A 17,689-nucleotide genomic window follows, 5' to 3' on the forward strand; every position below is an offset into this window, starting at 1 on the left:
AGAACAAGACTCCGTCTCGGAAAATAAATAAATAAATAAATTTATCAGGCGGGTGGCATATGCCTTTAGTCCCAGCTACGCAGGAGGCTGAGAGGAATAATTGAGCGCAGGAAGTTAAGGCTGCAGTTAGCCGTGATTGCACCATTGCACTCCAGCCTAGGCAACAGAATGAGACACTGTCTCTAATAATAATAATAATAAATAAAATAAACTGTTATTATTTGTTCACCCTCTATCCTTCCTTTCATCTCTTCTTCTCTCCCCCTCTCTTCCTTCTGTCCTTCTCTTCCTTCTTCGGTCTATTCCCTCGCCCTGGTGTCATGCTTAGGAACGGTGACTCTGGATTCAGCCTGCTTGAGTGTCAGTCTTGGCTGTGTATCCTTAGCCAGATAACGTTACCTCTCTGTGCCACAATTTCCTCGCCTATCCTGTGGAATCATAACAGAACCTGCCTTGTACGGTCATTCTGAGCAGCTCAGTGAGTTTCCCGGTGCAAAGCACAAGTATCTAATTTTTAAATCATTATTGTCATCATTACTTTGTTGTTGTTGTGGTTGAGGTGGAGTCTTGCTCTGTTGCCCAGGCTGGAGTGCAGTGGCAGCATCTTGGCCCACTGCGACGTTCGCCTCCCGAGTTCAAGTGATTCTCCTGCCTCAGCCTCCCAAGTAGCTGGGATCACAGGCACCTGCCACCACGCCTGGCTACTTTTTGTATTTTTAGTAGAGATGGGGTTTTACCATGTTGGTCAGGCTGGTCTCGAACTCCTGACCTCAGGTGATCCGCCCACCTCAGCCTCCCAAAGTGCTGGGATTACAGGCGTGAGCCACCGCACCCGGCCTATCATCCTCATTACTTTTTGTTTATTTTCATTCTTCTCTTTCTTTTTGTGTTTTTTTCTTCCCCTCTCTTCCTCTCTCCTATGTCATGCATGTTGTCTCTTTTTCTGTCTTTTCTTAGCTCTTCTTCCCCTCTCCACCCCTTCTCTTCCCTTGTATTAGGTTCCCTGTTGCTGCTGTAATATATTACCATGAACTCAGTGGCTCCAAACAACACAAACTCACTGTGTTACCGTTCTGGAGGTCAGAAATTTGAAATGAGGCCAGGCACTGTGGCTCACGCCTATAATCCTAGCACTTTGGGAGGCCAAGGCAGGAGGATGGCTTGAGGCCAGGAGTTCTGGATCAGCCTGGACAGCATAGTGAGACCGCATCTTAAAGAAGGAAAAAGAAATTAGAAATGAGTTTTACAGGCCAAGTTAAGGCTGTGTTCCTTCTGGAGGCTCCAGGAAAGAATCTGTTTCCATGCCTTTTCCAGCTCCTAGAGCTGGGCCCACCTGCATCCATCTCCCCATCTCAAGACTAACGTTAGGCAGGCCAGGCGAGGTGGCTAACACCTGTAATCTCAGCACTTTGGGAGGCTAAGGCAGGAAGATTGAGCCTGGGAGTTCAAGACCAGACTGGGCAACATAGTGAGACCCCATCTCTACAAAAAAATGCAAAAGGTAGCCAGGCAGGGCACACACCTGTAGTCCCAACTACTCAGGAGGCTGAGTCAGGAGGATTGCTTGAGACTGGGAGGTCAAGTCTGTGGTGAGCCATGATTGCACCACTGCACTCTAGTCTGCGTGACAGCGCGAGAGCCTGCCTCAAAAAACAAAAACAAAACAAATAAAAAACTTCTAATGTCATCATATCTGCAAAGTCCCTTTTGCCATGTAAGATACCATATCTACAGATTCCGGGAATTAGGATGTGGACATCTTTGGGGACCATTATTCAACCCACCACACTCCTCTTGTTCTGTTTCTTCCTCCTTTTCTCTCGGTTACAATCCTTCTCGACATCTTGCTGGCTTTGTTCCTGTGTCCTCTGCTGCCACTTCCCTCTACCTACCCTCCCTCTCATCCAGTAGCATCCTGACCAGACCACACTCCACCCCACCCCCAGGATCGCAGAAGTGGCTGGCTATAGTCCCGATGACCTGATCGGCTGTTCCGCCTACGAGTACATCCACGCGCTGGACTCCGATGCGGTCAGCAAGAGCATCCACACCTGTATGTATCCCATTCCCCAGGTGTGAAGCCAGCTGCCGCATGGCCCCCAGCTGACACCAGGACCCCCCAGCTCCCCACACCCCAGGATGCACTGCCTCCCCACCTCAACACCAGCTCCCTGCTCCCCAAGCCCCAAGGGACCATCTCCTTCCTTGCCCCCTCATACCCAGTCCCCAGATCTTTCTCTCCCCATTTGCTACCTTGGTGGCCCTGACCCCTCCCGATCCCCCTCCTCAGTGCTGAGCAAGGGCCAGGCAGTAACAGGGCAGTATCGCTTCCTGGCCCGGAGCGGTGGCTACCTGTGGACCCAGACCCAGGCCACAGTGGTGTCAGGGGGACGGGGCCCCCAGTCGGAGAGTATCGTCTGTGTCCATTTTTTAATCAGGTAAGCAGGAGGAGGGGTCGGGGTGGCTGTGTGTGGGCCTGATCTGCACGTGTGGACGGGTGTATGTGTGTGTGTGCATGTGAGCATGCATGTGTATCATGCATAAGTGTATGTGAGGGAATGTGCACGTGTACACATATGAGGAATGTGTGTCGCCATGTAAATGCCAGTGTGTGTGTCTGCATGGACACAGGTATGTGTATGGGTGTGTAGACTGTTAATTAATTAATTTTTTTTTTTTTTTGCATGAACCTCTGCTTAAGTGGACTGTTAATTCGAATTAGAAAGGGCTCTTTATTTGGCCTGGCATGGTGGCTCATGCCTGTAATCCTAGCACTTTGGGAGGCTGAGGTGGGCAGATTGCCTGAGCTCAGGAGTTCGAAACCAGCATGGGCAGCATGACAAAAATCCTGTCTCTACCAATAACACCAAAAATTAGCCGGGTGTGGTGACGCATGCCTGTAATCCCAACTACTCGGGAGGCTGAGGCACGAGAATCATTAGAACCCACGTGGTGGAGGTTGCAGTGAGCCGAGATTGCGTCAGTGCACTCTGGCCTCGGCAACAGAGCGAGACTCCGTCTCAAACAAACAAACAAACGAAAGGACTCTATATTCAAGTTAAAATAAGAAGTGTAACAGAATCATGGGGTCTTTTTTGCTTTTTAAAATTTGATGTGGCTCACGCCTGTAATCCCAGAACTTTGGGAGGCCAAGGGAGGAGGATTGCTAGAGCCTCGGGGTTCAAGACCAGCCTGGGCAAAGTGGTTAGGACCCATTCTCAAAGAAAAAAAAACCTGAAAACAAACCAAAAAAAAACCACACACACAAAAAGATATATGGTTTGCATATGGTAAATTCTCTTTATGGTACACAGTTCTGTGAATTTTTGACACATGCATGCAGTTGTGTAACCACTATCACAATCCAGCTATTGACCAATTAGTGTGATTAGAATAGTGGTTACACAATTACCACGATTTTTTTTTTTTTTTTTTTTTTTGAGACAGAGTTTTGCCCTTGTCACTCAGGCTGGATTGCACTGGCATGATCTCGGCTCACTTCAAGCTCTGCCTCCCAGGTTCAAGCGATTCTCCTGCTTCAGCCTCCCGAGTACCCGGGATTACATACAACAACGCGCCCAGCTAATTTTTATATTTTTAATAGAGAAGGAGTTTCACCAGGTTGGCCAGTCTGGTCTCGAACTCCTGACCTCAGGTGATCCACCCGCCTCAGCCTCCCAAAGTGTTGGGATTACAGGCGTGAGCCACCGCACCCAGCCCATGTTGTGGTTTATATCAGTAGTTCCTTTGTAAATAGTGAATAGTATTCCATGGTATGAATAGAGCACAGTTTTTTTATCCATGCACCAGTTAGAAGACGTTGGGCTGTTTCCAAGTTTGGGTGATTACAATAAAACAGCTACTGTAAACATTCTCATACAAGATTTTATGAGATCACATGTTTTCATTTCTCTTGGGTAAACAGCTAGGATTTGGAATGGATGGGTTATATAATAAGTGTATACTTAATCTAAGAAACTGCCATGGCTGGGCATAGTGGCTCACGCCTGTAATCCCAGCACTTTGGGAAGCCAAGGAAGGAGGATGGCTAGAGCCTTCGAGGTGAAGACCAGCCTGGTCAAAGTGGTTAAGACTTAATCTCAAAAAAAGAAAAACAAAAAAACCTGAAAACAAACTGAAAAAAAAAAACCACAAAAATATATATGGTTTTCATGCAGTAAATTCTCTTTATGGTACACAGTTATGTGAATTTTGACACACGCATGCAATTGTGTAACCACTATCACAATCCAGCTATTGACCAATTAGTGTGGTTACACAATTACCACGATTTATTTATTTTTATTTATTTATTTATTTATTTTCTGAGACAGAGTTTTGCCCTTGTCACTCAGGCTGGAGTGCACTGGCACGATCTCGGCTCACTTCAACCTCCGCCTCCCGGGTTCAAGCAATTCTCCTGCTTCAGCCTCCCGAGTAGCTGGGATTACAGGCACCCGCCACCAAGCCCAGCTAATTTTTATATTTTTAGTAGAGTCGGGGTTTCACCATGTTGGCCAGGCTGGTCTTGAACTCCTGACCTCAGGTGAGCCACCCGCCTCTGCCTCCCAAAGTGCTGGGATTATACGCATGAGCCACCACACCCTGCCATTACCATGATTTTTTACGCAAAAATATTCTCTTGTAGTAAACCCCTCCCACACTCCCATGTCCCTGGCAACCACTGACCTCAGACCCCAGAGTTTTGCTTTTTCCAGAGGGTCACATACAGGGAATCGTACAGTATGTAGCCTTTTGGGCCTGGCTCTTACTTAGCTTGATATATTTAAAATTCTTCTATGTTGTGGTTTTTCTTTCTTGGTTTTTTTGTTTTGTTTTGTTTTTTGAGACAGAGTCTCATTCTGTTGCCCAGGAGTGCACTGGTGCAATCTTGGCTCACTACAGCCTCCGCCTCCCAGGTTCAAGTGAGTCTCCTGCCTCAGCTTCCCGAGTGGCTGGGATTATAGGCGTGCACCAACACGCCCAGCTAATTTTTATATTTTTAATAGCGAAGGAGTTTCACCAGGTTGGCCAGGCTGGTCTCGAACCCCTGACCTCAGGTGATCCACCCGCCTCAGCCTCCCAAAGTGTTGGGATTACAGGCGTGAGCCACCGCACCCGGCCCATGTTGTGGTTTATATCAGTAGTTCCTTTGTAAATAGTGAATAGTATTCCATGGTATGAATGGAGCACAGTTTTTTTATCCATTCACCAGTTGGAAGATGTTGGGCTGTTTCCAAGTTTGGGTGATTACAAAAAAACAGCTACTGTAAACATTCTCATACAAGATTTTATGAGATCACATGTTTTCATTTCTCTTGGGTAAACAGCTAGGATTGGAATGGATGGGTTATATAGTAAGTGTATATTTAATCTAAGAAACTGCCATGGCTGGGCACAGTGGCTCACGCCTGTAATTCGAGCACTTTGGGAGGCCGAGGAGGGCAGATCAGTTGAGGCCAGGAGTTTGAGACCAGCCTGGCCAACATGGCGAAACACCGTCTCCACTGAAAATACAAAAATTAGCCAGGTGTGGTGGCACATGCTTGTAACCCCAGCTGCTTGGGAGGCCGAGACGTGAGAATCACTTGAACCCAGGAGGCGGAGGTTGCAGTGAGCTGAGATCACACCACTGCACTCTAGCCTGGGTGACAGAGTGAGATTCTGTCTCAAAAAATTAAAAAAAAAAAAAGAAAGAAAGAAACAGCCAGGACAGGGTGCAGTGGCTCATGCCTGTAATCCCAGCACTTTGGGAGTCCAAGGTGGGTGGATCACCTGAGGTCAGGAGTTCAGGACCAGCCTGGTCAACATGGTGAAACTCCATCTCTACTAAAAATACAAAAATTAGCTTGGTGTGGTGGTGCATGCCTGTAGTGCCAGCTACTCAGGAGGCTGAGGCAGGAGAATCACTAAAACCTGGGAGGCAGAGGTTGCAGTGAGCTGAGATCACGCCACTGCACTCCAGCCTGGGCAACAGAAGGAGACTCCATTTCCAAAAAAAGAAAAAAGAAACAGCCAAACTCCTTTCCAAAGTGGCTGTATCATTTTGCATTCCCATCAGCAATGTATGGGGGTTCCAGTTGCTCCACATCCGTGCCAGCATTTCGCATTGTCTGGGTGTTTGGGTTTGGTGTTACTTTTAGTCATTCTAATAGATGTGTAATGGGAAAATCACGATGGAGCTTTTTTTTCTTCCATCATTTGTCATAGAAGCTTTTCACCATTTAGAAATGCAGAGGTATCCATGACAACATTATGAGGCAGACTTAGAATTATAGCTTTTCAGTCGTGCACAGTGGCTCATGCTTATAATCCCAGCACTTTCGGAGGCTGAGGCAGGCAGATGACTTGAGGTCAGGAGTTCAAGACCAGGCTGACCAACATGGTGAAACCCTGTCTTTACTAAAAATACAAAAATTAGCCAGGTGTGGTGGCATGTGCCTGTAATCTGAGCTACTTGGGAGGCTGAGGCAGGAAAATCACTTGAACCCGGGAGGCGGAGGTTGCAATGAGCGGAGATCAGACCACTGCACTCCAGCCTGGGCGACAGAGTGAGACTCCATCTCAAAAAAAAAAAAAAAAGAAAGAAAAGAAAAAAGAATTACACCTTTTCTTTGAAGGTTATCTTATAGGACATGCACCAGTTTTCTAAAGCCTTAGGGGTTTTTCTAGATCTGGAGGAATGTTCTGAAATACAAATCAACATATCCATATGTATATAAATTTTTTTTTAGATAAAATCTTGCTTTTATCCTGAGATAAAATCATGACAATGCAGGCTGGAGTGCAGTGGCACAAACAGGGCTCGCTGCAGCCCTGACCTCCTGGGCACAAGCAGTCCTCCCACCTGAGCCTCCCAGGTAGCTGGGACTATAGGCATGCACTAACTTTTTTTGTGTTTTTTGTAGAGATGGAGTTTCATCATGTTGCCCAGGCTGGTCTTAAACTCCTGAGTTCAAGCAACCCACCCGCCTCAGCTTCACAAAGTGCTGGGATTACAGGTGTGAGCCCTGGTACCCAGCCTATAATCTTTTAAAGATAGGGATGGGGTCTCACTATGTTGCCCAGGCTGGTCTCAAACTCTTGGGCTCAAGTGACCCTCCCGCTTCAGCCTCCCAAAGTGCTGGGATTGCAGATGTGAACCACCATGCCAGGCCTACAAATCAGCTTATGCCTCATGTCTCTATCCTTCTCAGAGCCCTTCTGAAGCTCCCCAGTATCCTCAGGAGAAAGGCCAAGGGCGTTGGCGTGGCTCACCAGGCCGTGTGAAGCTCCTGCCTCCCTCCGCTTCTCACTCACCCTCCGAATCCCAGGGCCTTTGCACAGGCAGTTCCTCCTGCCCAGAATGCTCTCTTCTCTTCCCTCCTCCCCTTTCTCCTGAGTCATGCCCGCTTATCCTTCCAGTCTCAGCTCAGACATCACTTCTGGAGACCCTCTTTCCTGAGCCCCTACATGAGCTCAGCTGCCCCCCACCCCCATTTTCTCTCCTGGTATCCTGTACTTTTGCACCAGAGCACTTAAAACCATTTGTAATTATCCTATTAACTTGTGTGTTCAGCCAGGCCTTCTTCGATCGCCCTTTTCAAAATTGCAAACTCCCATCACTGTTTTATTTTCTCCGTAGTACTCACCACTGTGTTTTTTTCTTTTCTTCTTCTTTTTTTGAGACAGTCTCATTCTGCTGCCCAGACTAGAGTTCAGTGGCACAACCTCAGCTCACTGCAATCTTAGCCTCCTGGGTTCAACCTTCCAAGTAGGGATTATAAGCACCTGCCACCACACCTGGCTAATTTTTGTATTTTTAGTAGAGATGGGGTTTCACTATGTTGGCCAGGCTGGTCTTAAACTCCTGAGCTCAAGTGATCCACCCACCTCAGCCTCCCAAAGTGATGGGATCACAGGCGTGAGCCACTGTGCCCGGCCCTCCCTAGTATTACCACTATCTAACCCAGTGTTGTCCAATAAAAGCATGATGCCAGCCACATATGTCATTTTGAATTTTTTATTTTTTTTTTTTGAGACAGAGCCTTGCTCTGCCACCCAGGCTGGAACCACATTAAAAAGGTAAACAGAATGCTGGGCATGGTAACTCACACCTGTAATCCCAACGGTTTGGGAGGCCAAGGCCAGGAGTTTGAGAATAGCCTTGGCAACATAGGGAGACCCCATCTTTACAAATAATTTAAAAATTAGCCCAGCATGGTGGCATGTGCCTGTAGTCCCAGCTACTCAGGAGGCTGAAGCAGGAGGATCACCTGAGCCTGGGAGATTGAGGCTGCAGTGAGCCGAGATCGCACCACTTGCACTCCAGCCTGAGCGACAGAGTGAGATCCTGTCTCAAAAAAAAAAAAAAAAAAAAGTAAACAGAAGCATGTGAAATTAATTTTATTTATTTTTTAAATTTCATTTTATTTATTTATTTTTTTTTTTTTTTTTTTTTGAGACGGAGTCTCACTCTGTCACCCAGGCTGGAGTGCAGTGGTGCGATCTCGGCTCACTGCAGCCTCCACCTCTGGGGTTCAAGTGATTCTCCTGCCTCAATCTCCTGAGTAGCTGGGACTACAGGTGCCCGCCACCACACCCAGCTAATTTTTGTATTTTTAGTAGAGATGGGGTTTCACCGTGTGGGCCAGGCTGATCTTGAACTCCTGACCTCAGGTGATCCACCCGCCTTGGCCTCCAAAAGTGCTGGGATTACAGGCGTGAGCCACCGTGCCTGGCCTAATTTTAATAATACATTTGATTTTCATATTCAAGATCACACCACTGTGTAAGTAGCGGAGCTGGGATTCGAACCCAGGCCACTGACTACAGAGTCCTTGCTATGAACCACTACACAGCAGTGCTTGACGAGGAGATATTTGTGGAATGATGAATGAGTGAACTGAATGTGTCACATGTGCACATATTCAAGCCCAAGTGTATGGAGCGTGTGAGCGTATGTGTCCCTGTATGCACTCAGGTGTGTGAGTGCTCCTGTTTGTGCCTGTGTGTACCGAGTGTGTGTATGAGTTCGATTGTGTGTGCTTGTATCTTTCAGGGGACTAAGGGTGGCTTTGATCCAGCCTAAATTGGGATGTTTCCAGCCCAGGGAGGGTTTATTGAGGGTGGGGAGAAGTCATAGCTTCTCAAGGAGCTGATGGGAAGACCAGGCCCACCTGCCTCCTGTCCTGAAGGGGGTTATGCAGATGAGATGCAAATGAGGGCCTGATCCTCAGCCCCACCCAACTCTCCAAAAGCCAACTTGCCCAGCGAGCATTTAGATTGTCTCTGCAGCCAGAGACTGTGTGAAGGGAGGTGCCAGGGACATAAGGATGTATTTCTAAACCTGTTCCCTTGAATATGAAAAATATCTATGAATAGAAACAGCATAAATAAAATCTTATTCATAAAAATTACAGCCCTATGAATTCTTCCTATTTGGTCATGTAATGAAGACTATGTTAAAAATATATTTTTTCATCAATACCTTTCTAAGAATATGTTTATAAGTAAAAATCTATAAAGAGAATATTTAGGTATTCTGAAGCCTTTCGCTCACCCCTCTCTTTGCCCCTGGGCCTCCCCTCTCTGTTCCTAGGTCTCCTCCCGCTTCTCTCTTTCAGTGCCGCCCCACCCCCTTCCCTCAGTCTTCCTCCTCTCTGCCCAGGCTGTGCTAAATGCCAGCTCTTTTTTCTGCCTTTCCTTTTACAGAAGGAGCTTGGGAAGGGACAAACTTAACTTTCTTTTAAAAATGCTGTCAGAATAGGCCAGGTGCAGTGGCTCACGCCTGTAATCCTAGCACTTTGGGAGGCTGAGGCAGGTGGATCACCTGAGGTCAGGAGTTTGAGACCAGCCTGGCCAACATGGTGAAACCCTGTCTCTACTAAAAATACAAAAATTAGCCGGGTGTGGGGGCGTGCTGTAATCCTAGCTACTCGGAAGGCTGAGGCAGGAGAATCGCTTGAACCAGGGAGGCGGAGGTTGCAGTGAGCCAAGATCACACCACTGCACTCCAGCCTGGGCGACAGAGTGAGACCTTGTCTTAAAAAAAAAAAAAAAAATGCTGTCAGAATAAAAAGCAGTCAACAAAAATGAAACCCTTGTAGGAGACAAATAAATGTGAGCAATTATTTTCTGCAGAATGCCCTCCAAGCCCCTGGGCACCATTGCCTTCTGTAATAGGACATCACCTGAACAGGCTTTCTGGGCTGGAGCCAAGGACCCTCCCTGACTCCCACCTCCCTTTCTGCCTTGTACCCCAGCCGGGTGGAAGAGACCGGAGTGGTGCTGTCCCTGGAGCAAACGGAGCAACACTCTCGCAGACCCATTCAGCGGGGCGCCCCCTCTCAGAAGGACACCCCTAACCCTGGGGACAGCCTTGGTATGGGGCAGGGCTGGGGCCGGGAGGGGTTGTGTCCCCAGGGCCCTTGGGAGAAAGCCCAAGCACTTAACATGGCTCACCAGGCCCTGTGGGACCTGCCTCCTGCCTCCGTTCCCTGCGCACTCAGCCTCCAAAACACACAGCCTCCTAAGAGCTCTTGGAACACTCCAGCCTCGTGCCTCAGGGCCTTTGCACATGCAGTTTCCCAGAATGCTGTTCTCTCCTGTCCTCCCTCCCCTTCTGTGGCTATGGCATGGCTGCTTCAGTCTCTTGCTGGCCTCTGCTCTAAATCCTGCTGTGGCTCCACATTGCCCCCACGCTTCTGTCTCTGCCCTGTTCTGGCTTTGCTGCTCTTTGGCTTCCAGTAATCTTGATCCTCCTAAGTCTGGCTCCTTTCTCCCTCTTCCTTCACTCTCCTGCCATCCTGGATGAGCCTCCCTCCCGGTCTGTCCTTCAAGACCTCACCTTCTCCAAGCTGTTGCTGGCCACCCATGCTCCTGGGTGTGGGGTGGGATTGCTGATATAATATCCTTTCCTTTCCTGGCTCGGAGCTGGCTCTGGGCCTTGTCTTAACCTCTGGGGACCTTACAGCCTCCTTGAGGGCTTGGGGCCAGTCTTTTCTCCTAAGGTGAAAGCTCCCCAGAGCTGAATGGCCAAACGCTATTCTGAGCCACCAATCCCTTCCCCTTGGACCTTTCAGAGCCTCCCCACAATCTGGCCACTAAAGTTCACACCCGGGCTGGGAGCAGTGGTTTACGCCTGCAATCCCAGCACTTTGGGAGGCCGAGGTGGGCGGATCACTTGAGGTCAGGAGTTTGAGATCAGCCTGGCCAACATGGTGAAACCCTGTCTCTACAAATATTACAAAACTTAGCTGGGCACCTGTAATCCCAGCTACTCCGGAGACTGAGGCAGGAGAAACGCTTGAACCCAGGAGGCAGAGGCTGCAGTGAACTGAGATAGTGCCACTGCACTCCATTCTGGGCAACAGAGCAAGACTTCATCTCAAAAATAAAAATCAAGTTTACACCTGGCCCAGCAGGGGTCCTCCAGGCCCCTTCCTTACCCTCACACTAAGAACAGTGGCCATCCTGACTTGCTGAAGATGTCAGCTGTGTTCCTGGGGTTGGTAAGGAGGGCTCTGGCCCTCGGCCCTCAGTCACCAATCCGTGTCCTCCTCATCTCCATGTGTCCTGCAGATGCCCCTGGCCCCCGGATCCTCGCCTTCCTGCACCCCCCTTCCCTGAGCGAGGCTGCCCTGGCCGCTGACCCCCGCCGTTTCTGCAGCCCTGACCTCCGTCGCCTCCTGGGACCCATCCTGGATGGGGCTTCAGTAGCGGCCACTCCCAGCACCCCGCTGACCACGCGGTGCCCCCAAAGTCCTCTTTCGGTAAGCCATCCCACCCACGTGAGCCCTCAGCATCCAGTGCCCAGTCCCTCAAGTGGTCTTGGCCTGTGACTTAAACCTGACTGTTCTCTGGGCCTCAGCTTCTCCATCTGTGTAGTGGGGAGGTTGGGATGAGATGGGGTTGAGGTTCCTTTAAGACGCAGATCCAGATTCTTCGATTGTTAGAATTCCAGAGTCTGGCTCCGTCCAGGGAAAAACTCTCTCAAGCTATGTTTTTCCTCTGCTCTCCTAATAAAGCACCAATCATCAACACAGAAGAAGACTTCTGTGACCAAATGTGGGCAGTTTTTCCCACACACCAAGCAGTGGACACCAGCTGGGTGTCCTCCAATTCAATTTCGGCATCATCAACCTGGAGATAGTGTCAGATTTCACAGGTTGGGCCTCAGTCCCCAAGACTGCTCCTTGCTCTTCAGATGCCAGTCACAAGTCTGGGCCTCCCGAATTTCTTTTTTATTTTTATTTTTCTTTTTGAGATGGAGTCTCACTCTGTCACCCAGGCTGGAGTGCAGTGGCGTGATCTCGGCTCACTGCAACCTCCACCTCCGAGGTTCAAGCAATTCTCTTGCCTCAGCCTCCCAAGTAGCTGAGATTACAGTCGTCTGCCCCCATACCTGGTTAATTTTTTTGTATTTTTAGTACAGACAGGGTTTTACCATGTTGGCCAGGCTGGTCTCGAGCTCCTGACATCAAGTGATCTTCTGGCCTCGGCCTCCCAAAGTGCCGGGATTACAGGTGTGAGCCACTGTACCTGGCTCTTTGGGTTTGATTAATTTGCTGGAGCAGCTCACAGTAATCAGGATAACACTTATTTAGGTTTACTGGTTCATTGTCAAGGATATTGCACGGATACAGACGAAGGGATACACTGAGTGAGGTATGGGGGAATGCACGGTCTCGGAGCTTCCATGCCGTCGCTGGGCACCACCCTCCAGAAACCTCCATGGGTCAGCTATCTGGAAGCCCCTCAAACCCAGTCCTCTTGGGTTTTTATGGAAGCTTCATGATGTCAGCATTCCTTCCCCCAGGGTATCAGGCAGGACCCTCTCTGGGGACAGTCTTATGACCCACAATCAAAAAGGCAGGGGAAGATTAGAGACCTGCCTTTGGGCAAGTGAAAGGAGGGCAGAAGAAGGCTGGAGAGGTTCTGTTTCTTGAGGCCTAACACACCCAGGGTTCTAACAAAAGACTGTTAGAACTGTTTTATTAGACTGTTCTGATAAAAGACTCTTCTAACAAAAGACAAGGGCCATGGGAGTTTGACCCAGGAACCATGCACAAAATCATATATAGATATATATATATATATATATATGTATATAAAAGAACACCACAGGCCCTGTATTAGTCCGTCTTCACGCTGCTGCTAAAGACATATCCAAGACTGGGTAATTTATAAAGAGAAAAAGATTTAATGGACTCACGGTTCCACATGGCTGGGGAGGCCTCACAATCATGGCGGAAGGTGAAAGGTACGTCTTACATGGTGGCAGGCAACAGAGAATGAAAACCCAGCGAAAGGGGCTTCCCCTTATAAAACCATCAGATCTCATGAGACTTATTCACTATCACGAGGACAGTATGGGAGAGACTGCCCCCATGATTCAATTATCGCTGACCAGGTCCCTCCCACAGTGTGTGGGAATTATGGGAGTATAGTTCAAGATGAGATTTGGGTGGGGACGCAGCCAAACCATATCAGGCCCCTAACCTGGGATGTTTGGAACTGGCACAGATGACCCTCCTCTCACTCCAGCTTATGACTAAGCATCCAGTTCTCTGAACTTTGACCTCAAAGAGTCAAAATGTCTAATATCCTGATTTATACAGACCTGGATTTAATTGTAAATCTGCCATTTATCAGCTGCGTTACCCTGGCTGGGCAAGCAAGTTCTTGAGGCCTTAATTTCTTCACCTATAAAAGAAAGATAATAACATGTCACCACATCATTGGTTATTCTGAGCATTAAGTGAGAGTATTCATGAGAAGCACTCAGTAGGGGCCTGGCACCTATTGGTGCTCAATAGGTCATACCAGTTACTATCACTATTTGTTGTGAAGATAGTCTGACCTTTGACCTCAGTGGGTTCGTATTATCCAGTGTTGACTGTCTTCATCCCCACTCTCCACCCCAAGAAAATATCTTCTCTCCAGAGAAATATAGACTGTGACTTTTGACCTCATCCTTTACCCCTGAGACAGCTGAACTCTCCATTGTTTCTCCCCTAAACTCCAGGCTCCAAGACCTTTAACCCCAGAGGATTTGTTTGAAAGTCTTGGCCTCAGGCTGGGTGCGGTGGCTCACACCTGTACTCTCAGTACTTTGGGAGGCTGAGGCGGGGAGATCATCTGAGGTCAGGAGTTCAAGACCAGCCTGACTAACATGGTGAAACCCTGTCACTACTAAAACTACAAAAATTAGCCAGGCGTGGTGGCGGGCGCCTGTAATCCCAGCTACTTGGGAGGCTGAGGCAGGAGAATCACTTGAATCGGGAGATGGAGGTTGCAGTGAGCCAAGACCACACCATTGCACTCCAACCTGGGTGACAGAGTAAGACTCCCTCTCAAAAAAAAAAAAAAGTCTTGGCCTGAAGCTCATTTTGTGTGTGTGTGTGTGTGTGACAGAGTCTCACTCTGTCACCCAGGCTGGAGTGCGGTGGCATGATCATAGCTCACTGCAGCCTCCGCTTCCCAGGCTCAAGCCGTTCTCCTGCCTCAGCCTCCCTAGTAGCTAGGACCACAGATGTGTGCCACCACACCCAGCTAATTTTTATACTTTTAGTAGAGACGGGGTTTCACCATGTTGGCCAAGCTGGTCTCGAATTCCTGATCTCAAGTGATCCACCCACCTTGGCCTCCCAAAGTCCTGGGATTACAGGTGTGAGCCACCGAGCCCGGCCAGGCTCTGATCCTTCTAACTGGAACTTCCATGTTTGCCCTGTCCATCTACATAGACCCAGGCATTCTGAGTTTTGAACACTCAGGTTTGAAACTCATCTGCATTTGCCATTGGACCCCCTTTGTGCCTCAGATGCCTGGCATTTGATCCCCACTTCTACCCTTGAGCTGCAGACTGTCTTAATGTTGATACCTCCCAGGCTCAAGATTTCGTGAAGTTTCTACTCCGTCTCTCCACAGGCTGATCTCCCACATGAACTACCTGTGGGCACCGAGAATGTGCACAGACTCTTCACCTCTGGGAAAGACACTGAGGCAGTGGAGACAGATTTAGATATAGCTCAGGTAAGGGCTGGCATGGAAGGAGTAATCCTTAGCCCTGCATTCTGGGGATTCACATATGTGGCTTTAGAGAAGGGTAGTGGGATGGCTAAAGGAATGAGTGGATGGATGGATGGATGGATGGATGGATGGATGGATGGATGGATGGACCATTGTATTCATTAGGTGGATGATAGTGGATGAATGGATGAGGTTTAGGCAGATATTTTAATGGATGGATAGATGGGTGGATGGGTGGGTGGGTGGATGAATGTTTGGATGGATATTTTGATAGCTGGATGAAAAATGGATGGGTGATATTTGGATGGATGATTCATTGAGTGCATAGATAAAATGACAGCAGCATGATGTATTAGTTATCTATTGCTGTGTAACAAATGGCCTAAAAATTTAACACCTTAAAACAACAACTATTTATTATGTCACATGGAGACTGGGTATTAGAAATTCAGGAGCAACTTAGCCGCTGGTTTTTGCTCAGAGTCTCTCATGAGGTTGAAGTCAAACTGTCAGTCAGGGCTACAGACATCTGGGGTTAGAGGGTTTTCTTCCGAGGTTGCACACATGAGGTTGTTGGCCGGCCTCAGTCCCTCACTTTGCTTTGGCTGGAGGCCTCAGTTCCTCATCACGTGAACCTCTACATAGACTCCCTAAGTGTCCTCACAACATGGCAGTTGGCTTCCCTAAGGCAAGCAATCCAACAAAGAGAGAAAGAGACATATGGGGAAGCAGAGAGACAGAAAGAACAAGTCCCAGACTGAAGACACAGTCTTTCATGGCCTAATCTCAGAAGTGACAAACCATCGCTTCTGCTATATTGTTTTGGTCATATAGATCAATCCTGTACACTGTGGGAAGCAATAACATAAGAGTGTGAACATCAAGAGGCAGGGATCATTGGGAACTTCCAATGATTGATGTCCCTCCCTCATGCAAAATACACTCACCCACCTCTCAAGGCCCCCCAAAGTCTCCCAGAGTTTCTTCCCATTACAGCATCGGCTTGAAGTCCAGAATCTGATCATCTGAATCTGGTCTTGGTGCTGGGGAAGTTCCTTGACTACAGTTCCTCTCAACATTTTGGCTTGTGGACTAATGGAGACAAGTCATCTGTCACCCACATACTCAATATACAGTGGTGAGACAGGAATAGACACTACTATTCAAAAAGGAGGGGGAAGAGGGGCATGCATATATCCCTGGTCCATGGCAGTTTTGAAATCCATGTGGGCAAATATCACAAGTTCTTTCATTAGGACTTTAAAAAAAATTGGGGGCCGGGCGTGGTGGCTCACGCCTGTAACCCCAGCTCTTTGGGAGGCCGAGGCAGGTGGATCACAAGATCAGGAGATCAAGACCACCCCGGCCAACATGGTAAAACTCTGTCTCTACTAAAAATAAAAATAAAATTAGCTGGACGTGGTGACACATGCCTATAATCCCAGCTACTTGGGAGGCTGAGGCAAGAGAATCACTTGAACCAGGGAGGCCGAGGTTGCAGTGAGCCGAGATTGTGCCACTGCACTCCAGCCTGATGATAGAGTGAGACTCTTGTCTCAAAAAAAAAAAAAAAAAAAAATTATAGAGACAGGGTCTCAGCCTGGGCTGGTCTTGAACTCCTGGGTTGAACCTCCCAGAGTGCTGGGATTAGAGGTGTGAGCCACTGTGTGTGGCCCGAGGGTGCTCTTCATTGCTCTGAGACCACTTTTTTTTTTTTTTTTTTGAAATGGAGTCTCACAGTGTCACCCAAGCTGGAATTCAGTGACACAGTCTTGGCTCACTGCAACTTCCAACTCCCAGGTTCAAGTGATTCTCTGGCCTCAACCTCCTGAGTAGCTGAGACTACAGGTGCCCACTACCATGCTCAGCTTAATTTTTTGTATTTTTAGTAGAGATGGGGTTTCACCAGGCTGGCTCAGAGACCACTTCTTAATGTTAGCATCATTTGCCATCTGGAGGGCTCCTGCAGTCAGCCAAACTCGAGGTTAATGGCATGGTTCTCCAGACTGCCAAGTCTGCCCAAGACTTCTGACATCAGACACAAGTTTGAGGGTCCCCAGGGCCACCCTTACTTTAGACCAGCTGCCTACCAATGTGGAGATTCCCAGACTCCTGTAGACTCCCTCAGGTTTGATGATTTGCTAGAAGTGTTCATGGTACTCAGAAAGTGCTATACTTAATATTGTAGTTTTATTATAATGAAAGAATACAAATCAGAAACAGACAAAGGAAGATATTCATAGGTGGAATCTGGGACTGGAGGGTCCCAGATGGGAAGTTTTCTTCTCCTCAGGGACATATTGTCCTCCCAGCATTGATACGTAGCAATATGTGCAGAGTAATGCCAACTTAGGAAGCTCACCAAAGCATCAGTGTTCAGAGTTTTTATTGGGGTTTCATTGCATAGGCATGATTGAGCAAATTACTGCCCATGTAATTGAATTCGGTCTCCAATGCTACCTTTACCTTCCCTGGATCTGGCTGATTTTGTGTGGGCCAAAGCCCCAACCCTCTAATCACAGTGGTGGTTCTTTCTGCATGGCCAGCCTCCTTCCTGAGCTATCTCATTAGCAAAACCTATCTAGGGTCTCACCATGAGTCACCTGGTTAAGCACAAACTATCCAAAGGACCCACAGTGAATAGCAAAGACACTGCTATCACTCAGAAAATTCCGAA

General features: G+C 48.2%; 1 protein-coding gene across 6 annotated transcripts in view; it reads left to right on the plus strand.

Moving 5' to 3' along the window:
• Nucleotides 1-17,689, plus strand: part of HIF3A (hypoxia inducible factor 3 subunit alpha) — a 46,358-nt gene that overhangs the window by 13,706 nt on the left and 14,963 nt on the right. For all 6 annotated transcript variants that reach the window (XR_004026327.1, XM_003277604.4, XM_030795551.1 and 3 more), the window contains 5 exons: nucleotides 1,947-2,053; nucleotides 2,291-2,438; nucleotides 10,245-10,363; nucleotides 11,563-11,753; nucleotides 14,911-15,015. Coding sequence is in view for 5 of the 6 variants with exons in the window: in XM_003277604.4 (XP_003277652.1) it covers nucleotides 1,947-2,053; nucleotides 2,291-2,438; nucleotides 10,245-10,363; nucleotides 11,563-11,753; nucleotides 14,911-15,015 (670 nt within the window). In the remaining variant the exon portion in view is untranslated. The remainder of the gene's footprint in view (nucleotides 1-1,946; nucleotides 2,054-2,290; nucleotides 2,439-10,244; nucleotides 10,364-11,562; nucleotides 11,754-14,910; nucleotides 15,016-17,689) is intronic.

The sequence above is a fragment of the Nomascus leucogenys genome, chromosome 17, assembly GCF_006542625.1.
Source record: "Nomascus leucogenys isolate Asia chromosome 17, Asia_NLE_v1, whole genome shotgun sequence".
In the NCBI taxonomy this organism is placed as follows: Eukaryota; Metazoa; Chordata; class Mammalia; order Primates; family Hylobatidae; genus Nomascus; species Nomascus leucogenys.